Source organism: Anser brachyrhynchus, assembly GCF_964034855.1.
Source record: "Anser brachyrhynchus genome assembly, chromosome: 19".
Taxonomy (NCBI): Eukaryota; Metazoa; Chordata; class Aves; order Anseriformes; family Anatidae; genus Anser; species Anser brachyrhynchus.
The window spans coordinates 3,776,836-3,790,645 of record NC_137712.1 but is presented as its reverse complement, the minus strand read 5'-3'; the positions used below and the strand labels follow the sequence as shown (position 1 = coordinate 3,790,645).

General features: G+C 54.4%; 1 protein-coding gene across 3 annotated transcripts in view; it reads left to right on the top strand.

The window, feature by feature from the left end:
• The first annotated feature begins 6,986 nt into the window (after positions 1 to 6,986).
• Positions 6,987 to 13,810, top strand: part of OLFM1 (olfactomedin 1) — a 32,975-nt gene continuing 26,151 nt past the window's right edge. For 2 of the 3 annotated variants that reach the window (XM_080561638.1, XM_080561640.1), the window contains exon 1: positions 8,322 to 8,923. In XM_080561638.1, coding sequence (XP_080417764.1) covers positions 8,858 to 8,923 — 66 coding nt within the window. In that variant the 5' untranslated portion in view covers positions 8,322 to 8,857. Of the gene's footprint in view, positions 7,122 to 8,321; positions 8,924 to 13,810 lie in introns of those variants that run through there. The other variant, XM_080561639.1, reaches the window with a different exon arrangement.

The window sequence follows — 13,810 nt, the reverse complement described above, 5'->3', positions numbered from 1 at the left end:
TTAACAGACCAGTCAGAGCTGCTGCCATATAGCACCCGTCTTGGTGTCTGGGACTGCCCTGATGCAACGTGATCACCACCAGAATGGGAACCCGGTCTCTGCAGCTCAAACCTGGGGCCCTTGGGTCCAGCAGAGAGGTCAGCAAAGCGGAAATCACTTGGAGACTTAATCAGCTTCTAATGAAGATTGAGATGGGCTTTTGTCTCTGCACAGAGCTGCACAGTTCAGCCTGACTGATACCTCCTTCTGGAAGCTATTGGAGAGTGGCCTTATTACGCTTAGCTCTCTAATTTTCAGAAGTCCTTACGGTTCAGGGGAAAGCGCTGGGTCAGCTCCATTTCCCAGGACTCGTGAACCTGTATCGCGACCTTCATCTCCCACGTGAAGTCGTTTTGTGCAGAGTTAGGGGGAGCTCACCAGGTTTTCCCATCCTGCTTTGAGATTGCCCTGCGAGCTCAAAAGAAGCAGGAGAATGATGGGCAAGTGGATGGATGATGGGCACGCACGAGCATGCATACAGAGCAGGATCTCATAAGCTTCATTTCCTTAGGAAATCAGGTTTAAAATTAAGGCTAATCAGAGTTGAAAAACACCGCAGTTACCCTAAACCAAATGATACTATAATGTACTCAGTATATTACATTCTCAATAGCAAAGCAGCATCTGCTACATAAAATGAAATGTGTGTGTCACCATATGTAGGCAGCATAATGTGGACTCAAATTAAATAAAAACATTTCAGGGTATATGGTCCAATATGCAATCTGGGCCCTGGGAAATGCTGAGATTTACTCTAAAGTTCTTAGCAGTTGGCTAAAACGCTGAACCCAAAACAGTGCAAACTTGTTTTTTTAGCAACATAAGCTGTTGTCTGCACTTCCCTCCCAATGAGCCAATATCACTTCTGGAAATTCAGGAGTGCATTGTTTTTCTTTTAATTTTTTTTTCTATTTGATTCATTTGGGTTTCTTTCCTGAGGCTTCTTGCTGCTTTGCAGGAGCTGTGAATTACCTGAGCGAGCAGAGCCCTGAGCAGCAGCACCACAGCCAGCATCCGACCAGGGGCTGCACCCAGGGACACCACGGAGCTGCAGGAGGGCACGCACCTGACAGCCCCATGAAGTCCTCATCCTGTTATCTATGTGTCACAAATAAATGGAAAGAGGCAAACTGCAAAATGACTTCACTCCCACCTTTTAGAGGAGCCTCTCAGAGAGCAAGTGGCTCCTCAAGAAAGCACGCACAATTTAGTGCTATTTCAGAAGTGATCTGGCTGCTAAGCTGTACAAGGCTATATTCCCGGTATGAATCGAGCTCGCCGAGCCTCTGACGCCAGCTATTATCCTCCTTGACCCTGCCTGTTGATACAAAACCACAGCAGAAAGTGCTGATTCTCTCCAGGTGTCAGAAACCCTGAGAATACCGGAGGTTTGGCCCGGCTGGGATAGCAGTCAGGTTTGTTGTCACCAAGTGTTGGTCCTCGTGCGGGTTCGAGGCTGCAGAAAAGCTCACGAGCCCTTTAAAGTCTGCTAATGTGGATTTTGTTTTCTCTTGGAGAGAATGTGTCAGGTACAAAAGAAGAAAACACAAAGCCCTTTACGGTGCAGGGAAGGAAGGTGATGCCCGGCAGTTGTGGCTAGCTGGCTCAGAAAATTGTGCCCTTCAGAGCCTGCTTTGCCTGCCGTGGGGTTTTATCTTTCTTGCTCAAGTCCTTGAATTATTTCGGTAATGAAGAGGCCAGGAGAGGCATTGCTCTACTCTTTAAAAGCAGTGAAACAAAATTTCCAACTGTGAGCTTTGGACCGAATTGTCTGATGAGGAAAAAATACAACTGTAAAGGCAAACAAAGGAAAAGGCAGTGCTTCTAATGGAACTAGCTGTGCAACCACCTGGAAATTTTGGCTACACCTGTAAAAACTCCAGGAAACCACCAGGCCACAAAGGCAGAATATCTGCATGTGGTTTGCACCAGAAAAAGGGAACTCAGGACCAATTATAGGATTGTAACCAGCCTGGTCCTGCCTGGGGCACTGCAGCCGGCAGCAGACTTCGCATCAGGACCATTCGAGACGTGGTGCAGCACGGGGACAGGAGTCAGCCCCTCGCCGAGATGGGAGGCGTAGGGCTGAGGAAGATCATACTCATTAGTTTAATTAGGAAGCCCCCCAGGCCGAGGCAGATCCCATACAGACACACGAGACCCCCCTTGCTGCTACGGTGGCAGCTGAAAGAGCCCGGTACAACCAAGCACCGAGCTCTTTTCCACTTCCCTTCCTACTCTTTGTCTCCTGCACCTCCCCGGTTCTTCAGCTGCTGAATTGTTTCTTGTCTCTGATGTAAAAGGCTGGTTCTTACCATTCCTGCTGCACACTGCTGCTTTCTGACCTGTTCTCGCCTGGTCTCCCTGAAGCATTAGTGGATGGATTGTAGTCTGGCAGTGTCTGCTCCTCTACCCGCTTCTGAGCAGGAAGGTGAAGAGCTGCAGAGAATGAGAGTTGTTTCCTGAAATAAAAAAAAATAAAAAATAATAATAATAATAATAAAAAGCAAGCCATCTTTTCAGATACATATGTGTAACTTGCATTTCTTTCCTATCTCCTCTGTCTTTTGGGTGCATTTTGAATCCCCGGTGCTGAGACAACAGGTGAAACGACATGGGATGTGGCCTTGCCTGACCTCGGATCAGCAGCCCAAGAGATCAGGTCCTAAGAGAAACCTGTGCTATTTGCCTGAAACCAGCCGAAGTAGGCCCTACGTTGCTTACAGGGTGTGGGCAGACACCGAGGCAGCTTTTCCAGTGTCGGTGTGGACACACACTTTGCAGCCGTGCTGTGAGCAGGCCGCGGCTGTGGGGCAAGCAGGAATGAAGGCTTTTGCTGAAGCCTCGCATCTCCAGCTGCAACGGGGGGAGGCAGGAGCCCTGTTCCTGCTCGTGGTCCTTCCGACTGAGCCTGCGTGGGACCTGGGGGTGTTAGCACGGCTCTGAGCTCAACCACTGCCTTTGCCAGGCCACCTTCGTGACCGGCACGCTCTGTGCATCCTCAGCGGGTTCTCCTCGGCTGGTGAAGGTGAGGAGGGGACATCCCAGGAGGGGCTGGGCTCTGGCAGGAGGACCCGGGCTGGAAGCCAGCCCCCGGGAGCAGAGACCCAGCCCAGCCCGATCTGCAAGGAGGTGTGTGCCTGGCCCCAGAGCTGTCTTCATCCGAGGGCAGGGAATGGGCATGGCTGTTGCCCACTGGGGTCCCTCAGCTCTGCACCTGGGGTCCAAATGCAAAACCTCCCAGCGAGAACCAGGAGGCACTGAGGGGCCACTTTTTGAACATTTGGTCAGCCAAGGAGCAAAGCAAAGAGTGACCTCAAACCTAGGGGCGTTTTGACCCAGATGAATTCCCCTCCCGTGCATTGACTGAACGCACAGCATCGGTTTGGTGCCTCTGTTGTCAGTGCGCAAGGGCAGGGGCAAGCAAGATGTTTCTGGACATCAATAGCACATGGGCACATGTAGGATCATTTTTCAGGATGGGGAAAAAAAAGAATAAACAGCCTGTAAATACTTGTAACCCTGGGGCAACGGAACGTATATCCTGGCAATGTATGTGGGTTTTACTGTTCCATGACAATTTGCTTTGCTATTCATGAAAAAATATGTTGGTGCTGTTACCTTAGCAACTGCCGCATCACATTATGGTGATGCTCTGCCCGAGGTACATGGAGCCCTGCCTTAAAGGAGCACATCCGTCTTTCCTGGTGCCTCTCCCCGCACAGAGGGAGCCCGGCCGAGCCAGCACCCTCACCAGGGAAGCCACAGAAGTTGGTGATGAAGCAGGAGGAAATGCGTTAATTTAGGTTTACTGCTTGGACCACAGCACTGGGTCATGGCCCAGAGCCACTTTGGACTACATGCTGTGTAAACTTGCGGCAAAAGGGGGTTGTTTTCCCCAAATGCTTCCACTTTGTAAAAGAAGGAACAGGGCAGCAGGTGACAACAGGCAGGCTGGATGCGCGGGGTGGAACAGCTTTGTCTGGTGTCTCCACCCGTACTGTCCTTATTAACATCTTCTACCAGAGTGGGCCAGTTTTCCAAGAAACAACAGTTTTGCTTTCTTTTTTATTGATGTCAGTAAAAAACACCACCAGATGAATTCTCCCCCGGTATCCGTAGCTGGGATCCCAAGGTGATTCCTAAGGGAAGATGAGGAGAAATCCATCACGCAGGCAGTCACGGTGGCATCCCGGCTGCCAGAAGAAAACATCCCGTGTTCATCATTGAGTTTGTCTGCATGAAATGGGCTATTCAGGAGGCTCACACACGTATGATTTCCTCTGAGGATAGATTGCCTGCTCCTCGAGTATCAGATGCTACAGAGCCCTCGCTGCCTGCTGACTGAGTGCTCCCCGAGGGGTCCTTGCAGCGAGTCCTCCCGTCACACGCGCTGAAGCCCCATGACAGTGATGCTCATGCCAGGCATCTCTCCTCTATCCCCTGGCAGCTTTCTGACAAAGGGGTCGATACTTTGGGTCTCTTTTGAAAGCCAGTTTTCTCACTGGCAGCCCATGTAGACCACCAACAAATGCCAGCCGAGCCAGGAGCCTCAGGAAGGGACAAGAAAAATCCGGACTCCCCGAGGGTGCAAGTGGTGAGCAGGGGAGGAGACGGGAATGTTTTACAAATGTACGTACCTAAATGTGTCCGTGGAGCAGACTCCTTGGGTTTTGTGTTGATTGGAGCTGTTGTCAAGTGTAGTTCAATTGCATGGCTCAGTGGGGGTATTTATCACCAGGTAGCACAGCCTCTCCTGCCTGTTGTTTTTTTTTCAGGGAGAAAGGGCAGCTGGCCCTCCCCAGTGCCTGTCCAAATCCTGCCGTCTCCCTTGGAGCCACTACCACATCTGTCCCATGAGCGTGGCGGCCTGCTTCCCCCTGGGGGGGATTTTGGCTGTGCAAATTATTTGTGGCTGCTCCCCGAGTCGCTCGCTGCTCTCCATCCCTCCTTGGGGTCACACACACTGGGGGCAGGAGAGAAATGCAAGGGGTGAAGGGCTGCTGGGGCCATGGCAGCCAGCCTGGGGCTGCTGAGAGTCTCCAGTGCTTCATCCAAACCATCCCAAGTGGAAGATATCTCCTGTTCCACTGAGTTCACTTTCTTTTGTCCTCTGGCTGTATCAGTGCTGCCATAGCTCTCCCCGCCCTGGTTTTGTGAATCCTCTAAAGCCCCCCAGGCTGGTGGCCCTGGGGCAGCCCCCCTCAGTGCGGGGCTTCCCTTGGCATCCACGCAGAAAAATGTGCAGGTGTGGAGCAGGCACCCGCAGCCTGGAAAATATTCATTTCCCTGTGGCTTTCTGCAGGAGAGGCCCATGCAGGGAGCAGCAAGAAGCTGGCTTGTCCTCACGGAGCATTTCTACAGCCACGCCTGCACTAGACGTTTCCCCTGGCACTCCTGACACCAAAATTTCAAGTGAAAAGGCACAAAAAAAAAGATGGGGAGGTGCCTTCAGTGAATATATACAAGGGACGTGACAAATGAGTGTGAAATTAGGTCTTTTGGAAAAATTGTCTGAAATGTGCATTTCTGTAGTTAACAAAGCATCGCAGAAGCTATTTTCACCCCACCTGGAATAGCCTTCATCCCAGCAGGGGAGGAAGAGCCGGATCCTAGCGAGCGAGAGGCACTTGGCTGCACGAGAGGTTTTTAAGAGAGCCGTAACAGCAGGCGAGAGGAGATGGCAGAACCAGGAAAGCTCACAGCAAGGGACACCGTCGCTCTTTCAGGAGAAAATAGAAAGTTCTGTGCTTTAGATCCAGAGCCTAGCAAAGGGCAGAGAGAAGTAGGCCATGCGAATGAAGAGCCCTCTGCAGCGAAAGCCGTGGACGTGGCTCCGCAACACCTGCGAAGGGAAAAAAGCAGCCCAAACCCAGCTGCCAGGGGCAGGCAGGAGCTCAGCAGGACGCCGGGGGAGTTTCAGCATCCTCAAGTCAATACTGGAAGGGGAAAATGTGTGATCGTCCCCTCCACATGTTGCTACCAGCTCAACTCGGGACCATCGCCGCCCCCTGCCCGCACCATGCAAGCACCCAGGGCAGGGGGGCAGCAGGCTCCAGGGAGCAGAGCGCTGGCCAAAATTGTGACTTATTGATTCAGAAGGGAAACCGCCAGCACCGTAATCTGCTCTCCTGCATCACACAGCAGAGTTTCATTGACTGCACTGTAATTCTGGAGGGGCCGGGATGCCTCTTTCAGAAGGGCTCCTGGCTCTGACTTCACTGTGCCAAGCAACAGGGGCACCGTGCCTCCAGCCGGGCGGTTTCACGCTCTGACTACCCTCCCCCGAGGGAAAAACAGGGCCTAATTCTAACCAGAATTTTTCCAACTTCCACTCCACGCTGTGGACTCCAGCTTCACCTTTTTTTTTTTGTCAGATAAAAGAGCCTTCATGTACAGCAAGCTCCCCCCAGGCCGCCTCCTCGCAGCACTCCCTTTAGCTGGTGGGAGAGCTGGAGCTGCTTTAGTCTGGCGCCATGGGCAGGTTCTCCAGACCCCGAAACGTTCACAGCTCTGAACCTTTTCCAACTTTCTGGAGGTATTTTTTCAAAGTCTGGTTAAGGCACCGCGGGAGTCAAAGGATCTGGGTTGTGTTCCCAGGCTCCTCGGCTGTGTCACACCGGGCCCCTTTTTCCTTTCATTTCTCCTGGTTTCTGTGATTTACGTCCTGGGAGGGGAGCTCCGAGGGACAGGGCTGGAGGGTGGCTCTACAGGGCCTCACCCTTGGGAGCCCGGAGCCCAAGTTCTAAAACAAGGTTCTTGACATTAATTATGAAAGAGTGTAAAAGAGGAATAAATTAAATTACACAGCTGATGCTTTTGTCATTTACCCAGGTGCAAGCCGTGACTATTACCCTGAAGGTCAATGAAGCTGGGTGTGTATAAAAGCAAAGGAGGGGGGAAAAGAAAAGAGATTCCACTTTGGGAATATGTTGTGATTTTCTTGGGGGGGGAAAAATGCCATTTCATAGCATTTTTGGTACCACTTGTTAGTAACTCTCCAGCCTTCCCCTGCCTTGTGCTGGAGCCGATCTGGGCAGGCATCCCACTGTGGTCCCAGTTGGGGACAGATGATGCCCGAGGTAAGGTGCCAGGGGAGGGCGTGTTCAGATCCCGTTGGGCAACTGATGCTTTTGGCCTCTGTGCACTCCTCCTGCTAAAGTCAAGGGGAGTTTAATGCTCTTTAAAGGTCCTCCGTTTTTATGGGCTATAAAACATTGACCTTAAAGGGAGGTGCTGGGGGAAGTATATTAAAGAGAGATCTATGTTGGATAGCCAGACACGCCAGCTTTCCTGCGGCTGCTCTCTGGAGTGCCTTTTTCTGAGCTCTTTCTAAACTAATCTGTTGATTTCTCTTGATGTATGGTGCTGGTGAAACCCCCTGCAGGGAGGTCTGGCCATGCAGCAGCCATGCCCACAGCCCAGCTTTCCCTTGGCCATTTGCTGATGGGAACACATCGAAGCTTTTCTGCATTTTTTTTTTCTTGGCTGTTTATCCCTGCTGAACCTCAGCCCAGGGTCAGGGGGCTGCAAATTCCTCAATTTCTGCCTACTGCCACCCCTTATGATCTCAGGGCATGGGGGATGCCCTGTGTCAGCTCATCCCCATGGGAAGCCCAAAGCCCCCTCCTGCAGTGACCTGTGCCATGGGACTGCAGAAGAGGAAACCCTTCGCAATGAGCAATCAAGGAAGGAAAAATCCTCTTGTGGGGCTTCTGTTAATTGGGGGCCAGTAGCAAGTGATTTCTATTAACACACTCGATGATCATTAAGAGAAATTCTGCATTGCATTTCTCACCTCCGAGACAGGGAGGTGATGCTCGGCACCTGCAGTGCCAGATGCTAAGAGGCTTAATAGAGTTTATGAGGTCCTGGGAAAACCGTGGATTGGAAAGCATTCAGAGGGCGCGTGAGGGAGAAATGAGGGGTGCATAGCCCCTGGGGACCTTAGGGAGGGGAACAACCCCTAGGGGAGGGGAAGGGTGCTGCCGGCAGAGCCCTGGCAGGGCGGTGGGTGCAGAGGATGCTGAGCGAGAGGGCGGCCGCCCCACTGCTGTCGTGAGCTCGGGTCTGAGCCTCCCAGCAGATGTTCAGAGCCCTCCGGGAGGGCTTGATTTGGGCACGCATCTTTGCCTGGGGGTCTGGTAATTCGGGTGCAGGAGCCCCTCTGCCCCGGGGTGCAGGCGGGGAGGGGGTAAACGCCCCCACCCCATCCCCGAGCCTCCCGCTTGCCGGCTGCCCGTTCCCCCTCTCCCTTTGCCGTGTTTAGTTAAATTTCCCCCGCCTTAGTTGATGTCACATCCTGTTCCACAGCCATCCCCTGCCAGTAGCCAGCCTTACCAATTCCTTTCCCCCTTTTTTTTTTTAATCCCTGTCCTCTCCCCATCACCCACCCCCCCCCCTTTTCACGGCAAACTTTTGGCAATAGCAGGGATAATCGCTTCGTGCTCCGGTGAATTTCTCCTCGCAAATGTCTTTCGAGCAGGGGAGCCATTAAAAAAAAAATTGCCAGAGAGCAGAGGAGAGAACCTGGGATCCCAATAAATATGCAAAGTGAAGGCTCTGCTAAGCAGATTTCTTGCATTGCTTCCTGGGGGTGCTGAGAGCCGCCCGGAGAATCAGCGATTTATTTCATTTTATTTTTTTAAATTGCATCTCGTTGTCTTTATTTTTTTTTTGTAAATTTATTTTTAATTAAAACAATCCTAACAATAAGGGAGCGAGGAGGCAGCGAGGCGCTCGGTGATCGGCACAGGGAGGCTCGCCGGGAGGAGCGGAGGCGATCTGTATGCAAGGTGCCTAGAGCGGGGTGCGAGACATGCAACCGGCAAGCAAGCTCCTGACCCTCTTCTTTCTCATCCTGATGGGCACAGAACTCACTCAAGTAGGTTTCGCTCTTGCTTTTTCTCCCCCCACCCCCACCCCCCCTCACCTTTTTCTCCCCAACGCCATTTTCTGCTAAACCTCGAGAGCTCAAAGAAAAATAAAATTTAATCCCCCTCGAGTAGGAAATTGCACCCCCAGCCCCCCCCCCCCCTTTTGCTGCAGCCCGTGCCGTGGGTGCACCTGCAGCGGGGCCGGGGGGGGCACAGGGTGGGGGTGCGGGCAGAGGGGGGCTGGGGAGGGGAGGAGAGGGGCTGCCTGGGGTGGGGAAGGGGCAGGGGGCTCTCCTGCAGCCCCCCTAGGGGACACGGGGCCCGTCGGTGCCCCCCCACAGCCCCACTCGTGTTCGTGGGTTGGGGGGGCTCCGTGGCCCCTCGCTGCCTACGGCTTGGGGAAGTTTGGGGCTGCGTGTCCCGTGTCCCCGCATGTCCCCCCCCGTGTCCCTACGGGGATGCGCTGGGAGTGCCTGGTGGTGATCCCTGCCCGTGCAGCGGCTGGCGTGGGGGCAGCTTTACTGGGTTTTAGGGGACATTTAAGCATCCCTTAACGTTTCCATCTGTGACAGGCTTGTGGGAGAGAGAAGCATGCATTTATTGCCCCCCCAGCCCTCCCCCCTTTTTCTCACCGGATTTTAATGCTTGCCTTTACTTTCCTGGCCCCTGCACCGAGTAAGTAGTGGGGCTGGGGGGGTGGAAGGGAGCAGGAGGGGAGGCACACGGCCACGTCCCTGGCAAGTGGAAATAAAAACTCCATTTGACTTCTCTAACATCACTGGGGAGAGGGAGGCAGCGAGGTTGTGTTTTGTGTGTCTTTTTTTTTTTTCCTACGGACAGTGGGAAATGAAGTAAAGTAATTGCAAGAGGATGCTCTAGATTGTGGGGTTAATTGTGGTGCTGCCTAGAAGCAAAAAAAAAAAAGAGAGAAAAAGACGCTATAAATAGGAGGGGAATGGAGGCTTCTTAGTGTAGGAGCAATTAGCAGCTGGGCTCTCATCCTGGATGCTTTATGTAGATTATTTCTTCCTTTCTGCTGCTGACAATGCTCTCTCCTGTCGCTGCCCTGGTGCTGAAGTTTCTGTAGCTGAAGCCTTTGGGCTTTGCACCCTCGGAGTATTTCTGCTGCCCCCAGGATGAAACGGCTCGAGTAAGAGCTGCCTTAATTGCATGGAGCCCTCCAGAGAAGGGATGGGGGGGGGAAATAATTCACCGGGGAGGGGGGTGAGGGAAGACATCCAGGCTCTGGATGAGGAGGAGGGGGGGAAGGAAGGAGAGCTGTGAGTGAGTGCCCGAGAGAAGCCCATTGTGTGCGAGAGGAGGCACGCAGCAGCGCGCATGCGTCGCGCCGGACAAAGCAGCCGCCGATCCCACGGCATCGCTCGGGAATCGGCAAAAAGGGGGCTCAGCACCCGGCCTGGGGCCTGGCAGAGGTGTGGGGAAGCAAAGCAGTGCCGTGGGGTCACCCCTCGCCCCGCTTCCCCTGCAGCATCGCCTCCTGCCCCAGGGAAAGCGGCCGTGGCATGGGGATGCCACTGGTGCACCCCTCTGGGTGCTGCCACCCCCTTTTTGGCTTTGTCACTCCGCGTTGCTCTGCTTCGGTGGTTTGTGCAAGGACGCCGAGTTACCACCTCTCACGCTGAGGATGCCTCTGTGCCTGGCGACTTCCTTCTCCTCCTCCTCCTGCTTTCCCTTTCCGTGAGCGCCGCGTGCCAACTTCTCACCCAACTTTAAAGCAGGGGGGGGAGCGGGGAGTGAACCCCCCGAGCTGTAGAGCTGAGCGCTGCTGGCTACCTCCCAGCCCTGTCCTGCCACCGGCAGGGGCTCAAAGCCTATTCTGAAGCCGTGGCTTTGCCCAGCTGGGTTTGGCCGGGGCACTTTCCTGGCATTTTCCTGGCTCACAGGGGTGGCCAGGACTCAGCGCTTGCAGGTAGCCACCTCCTGCCAGGCCCCGCGGAGCAGTCCCACCAGCCTGCCTGCTGCCTCGCCTGGCACTGCGGAGCCCTCGCCGAGTTTTAGCATCTCACTTCTGTAGCACAGCTGCCAGATGCAATCCCCAAATACGCCTTTCATCCCAGGCACCGCCCAGCTCAATGTCTTCCACGTTTAGTTCGGGGCCGGGTTCACGTCTCCATCACGTGCGTGGAGACTCTGCCTGCCCCTACAGAGATCCCATGCTGGGGGAGGATGGACCGAGGCTCAGGGGGGAGAGGTTGCTGATTCAGGCAGCATTCCCTGATGGTGCAGAAGCCCCTGCTTTCCTCTCCTCTCCCTCCTTGCAGTGGCACTGACATGCCAGCACGCAAGAAGGGAAGAAATGGAGAGGGGGACGGTTGTTAAAAGGGGCTGCAGGGGGCAAGCACGTGGCTGTCCTTCCAGCCAGCACCATGCTGGATGCCTGAAAAGCTCTTCTTGTGGAGGGGAGGGCATTGTCTTCAACATGTTGGCACTGCAGCATCCTCTGATGGTCCACCCGGGCGGGAGGAAGGATGCCTGTGCACAGCTGAGAGCGCACGGGCGATGCACACGCTGCAGGCTGCATCCCCAGTTTTGGCAGGGGCTTTGGGACCTGCCTGAGGTGGGTGGTAGGTTTTCCTTTGGGAAACAAGGGGGGGCTGCCCCCACACGCTCCCTTCCATCCCAGCCCTTTGCAGGAGCCCCCACGTGCCCCTGGCAGGCAGTGCTGGGGGGGCAGCGGGAGCCAGACCTGCACGATGCTCTGCAATTCCTTCTCGCTGCCCAAGGCTGGGGCTTCCTGGGGAAAACACAGGGCTTTCTGTCCTGGTCCTCTTCTCCAGGAGAGCCCAGTTCAGCTCGCCGGGTGGCCATGAGTGAGCAGAGCCAACTTACACTCTAAGGATTTGCCCCCCCTGCCCCACGTTGCTTGTAACGTGCAGGACAGAGCTGCCAGAAGGACAGCGGGTGTGGGCAGCTGTAGTAAAGGCAGGGGTGCGGGATGCTGTCTGTCCGTCTGTCCACCCCATCATTTTGTCCCTCCCTGTGCTGGCTGGCTCTGCTAGGATACCTCCAGGGAAAGCTCTCTGCGTTCCTCGAAGTTTCGCGGGGCAGCTGGTGCCCTGACGCTCACCCCGCAATCCCTGAAACCACACGGGAAGAAATGTGTTCCTGGAGCGGGGACGGATTAAACGTTTAGGGCTTCGGCAAGTCGAGGTGAAAAAGAACTTTGCTGTTGATTTTCCTAAATGCTCGCTGGGTCTCTCAGGGCTGTTTTTGGGGGAAGGGGGAGCGCTGCCAGCCCCACCGGGCTGGGAATGTGCCTGCATGTCCCCACCCCAGAGCCTGGCCGTGGGACCCATGGGGACCTTCCCGTGCCCCCTTTGGTGGCCGGACTCTTCCCCCCCGCCGGCGGGGAGACACACGTGGAAGTGGCAGGATTAAGCTGCAAATCTGCAGCCTGTAACAGGAGGCAGCTGCCTCATCTCATAAACCAATTTGTGTCTCATTTCGCTAACTTCGGCTTTAACCAATAAAAAAAGGAAGGTAATTTTCAGCCCCGGGTTGTATTTATTGCTCAAGTTATCAGTCCTTGTAATCAGTATTAGCATCACTGTGGAAAGTAATACAAAACTAATTACGATCCGAGTGAATTAGATGGATGCAGACTGTAGGCTGCACCGGCTGTGGATGAAGGTAATTCCCGAGTTACGAGCGGTGTGTTTTGGCTCGGCTTTGCCCTGGGGAAGCCACAAATAAACGGGGGCAGGGCAGGGACAGGGACACCGAGGAGCATCCCTTTGGGGTGTGCTGCCCACGGGTGTCTCTGCCGGGCTTTTGGGGAGGCCTAGGTTGGAAAAGGGTACCCAAGAGGTCGATCTGGTCAGGCTGTTCCCCCTGAAGCTTGCACTTGGGGAAACTGAGGCACGGAGCCAAAGCTGTGTCTTAGCACCAGCAAATCCTGACCACAAGGGAAAAACACCTCAAAATCCCGATTCTCCCTCTTTTACAGGCCATAGGCACTGCTTGCTGCCACCATCCCAGAGCTGAGCCCCAGCCCCTGCCTCCTGATGGCTCTGTCTGGGGTTTTGGCCCTGTGCAGCTTCCTCCCCTTTCACGACCCAGGTCCTGGTTTGCAGCCCTCTTCCCCATCCAAAATCAGCCCAAATGAAAAAAAATCTCCTGGGCAGATGGGCAGCAGGACGAGAGCATGGCCCAGCCCTTGGTCTAGGACCGTTCTGCAGCCAACGAGCCCGGAACAATGCCGTGTTTCCGAGCAAGCAGCGCGCCCGGCAAGTTTTCGATGCACAGGCACTTTCTGACTGGAGGCGTGCGGCTGACCCGGGGAGACACGCCAAAAAAAAAATCATCCTTCCTAACCAAAACATTGGAGTAACAGGAGCCCGCTGAGGCGCCCGTGAAACCTGGGCTGACTTTAACGGGCTCAGCTCTCGCCCAGGGGCTCTGACGCGTGTTGGCACTCTGTTAGAGCACGGGTTTAATGTCAAGAGCAGCTTTAGCTAAACACAGATTTAGCAAAGCGAAGGCCTGCAAAGGGGATTATTCGGTTGCAGTGTAACACAAAGAGCATGTTCCTCCCGCAGAAGCGCGTTTCTACTCGCCTTGGGACAACAAAAGGGAAATATTGCTGAGTGTTTTGTGTGCAGGAGGTGTCCCAGCTCCTGCAGGGGCTTTCTGGAGCACGTTGGGTTGCCTGACCCCAAATGTGGCTGCTCCGGAGGCAAGGTGCAGCTGCCACCTGCGGCGTTGGGGACACCGCTTCCAGAGCACTTTGGGGTCTTTAAGTGCCAGTTTCTTTCTTTGCTTTCCCTGTCTGTCCATCCACACCCTGCCCGTGATGGGAGGAGGTGTGCTGGTGCGGTGCCGAGGTGGCAGGATCCAGCTCCAGGGCTGAGGCAAGCTGGTATGAGTGACAAAAA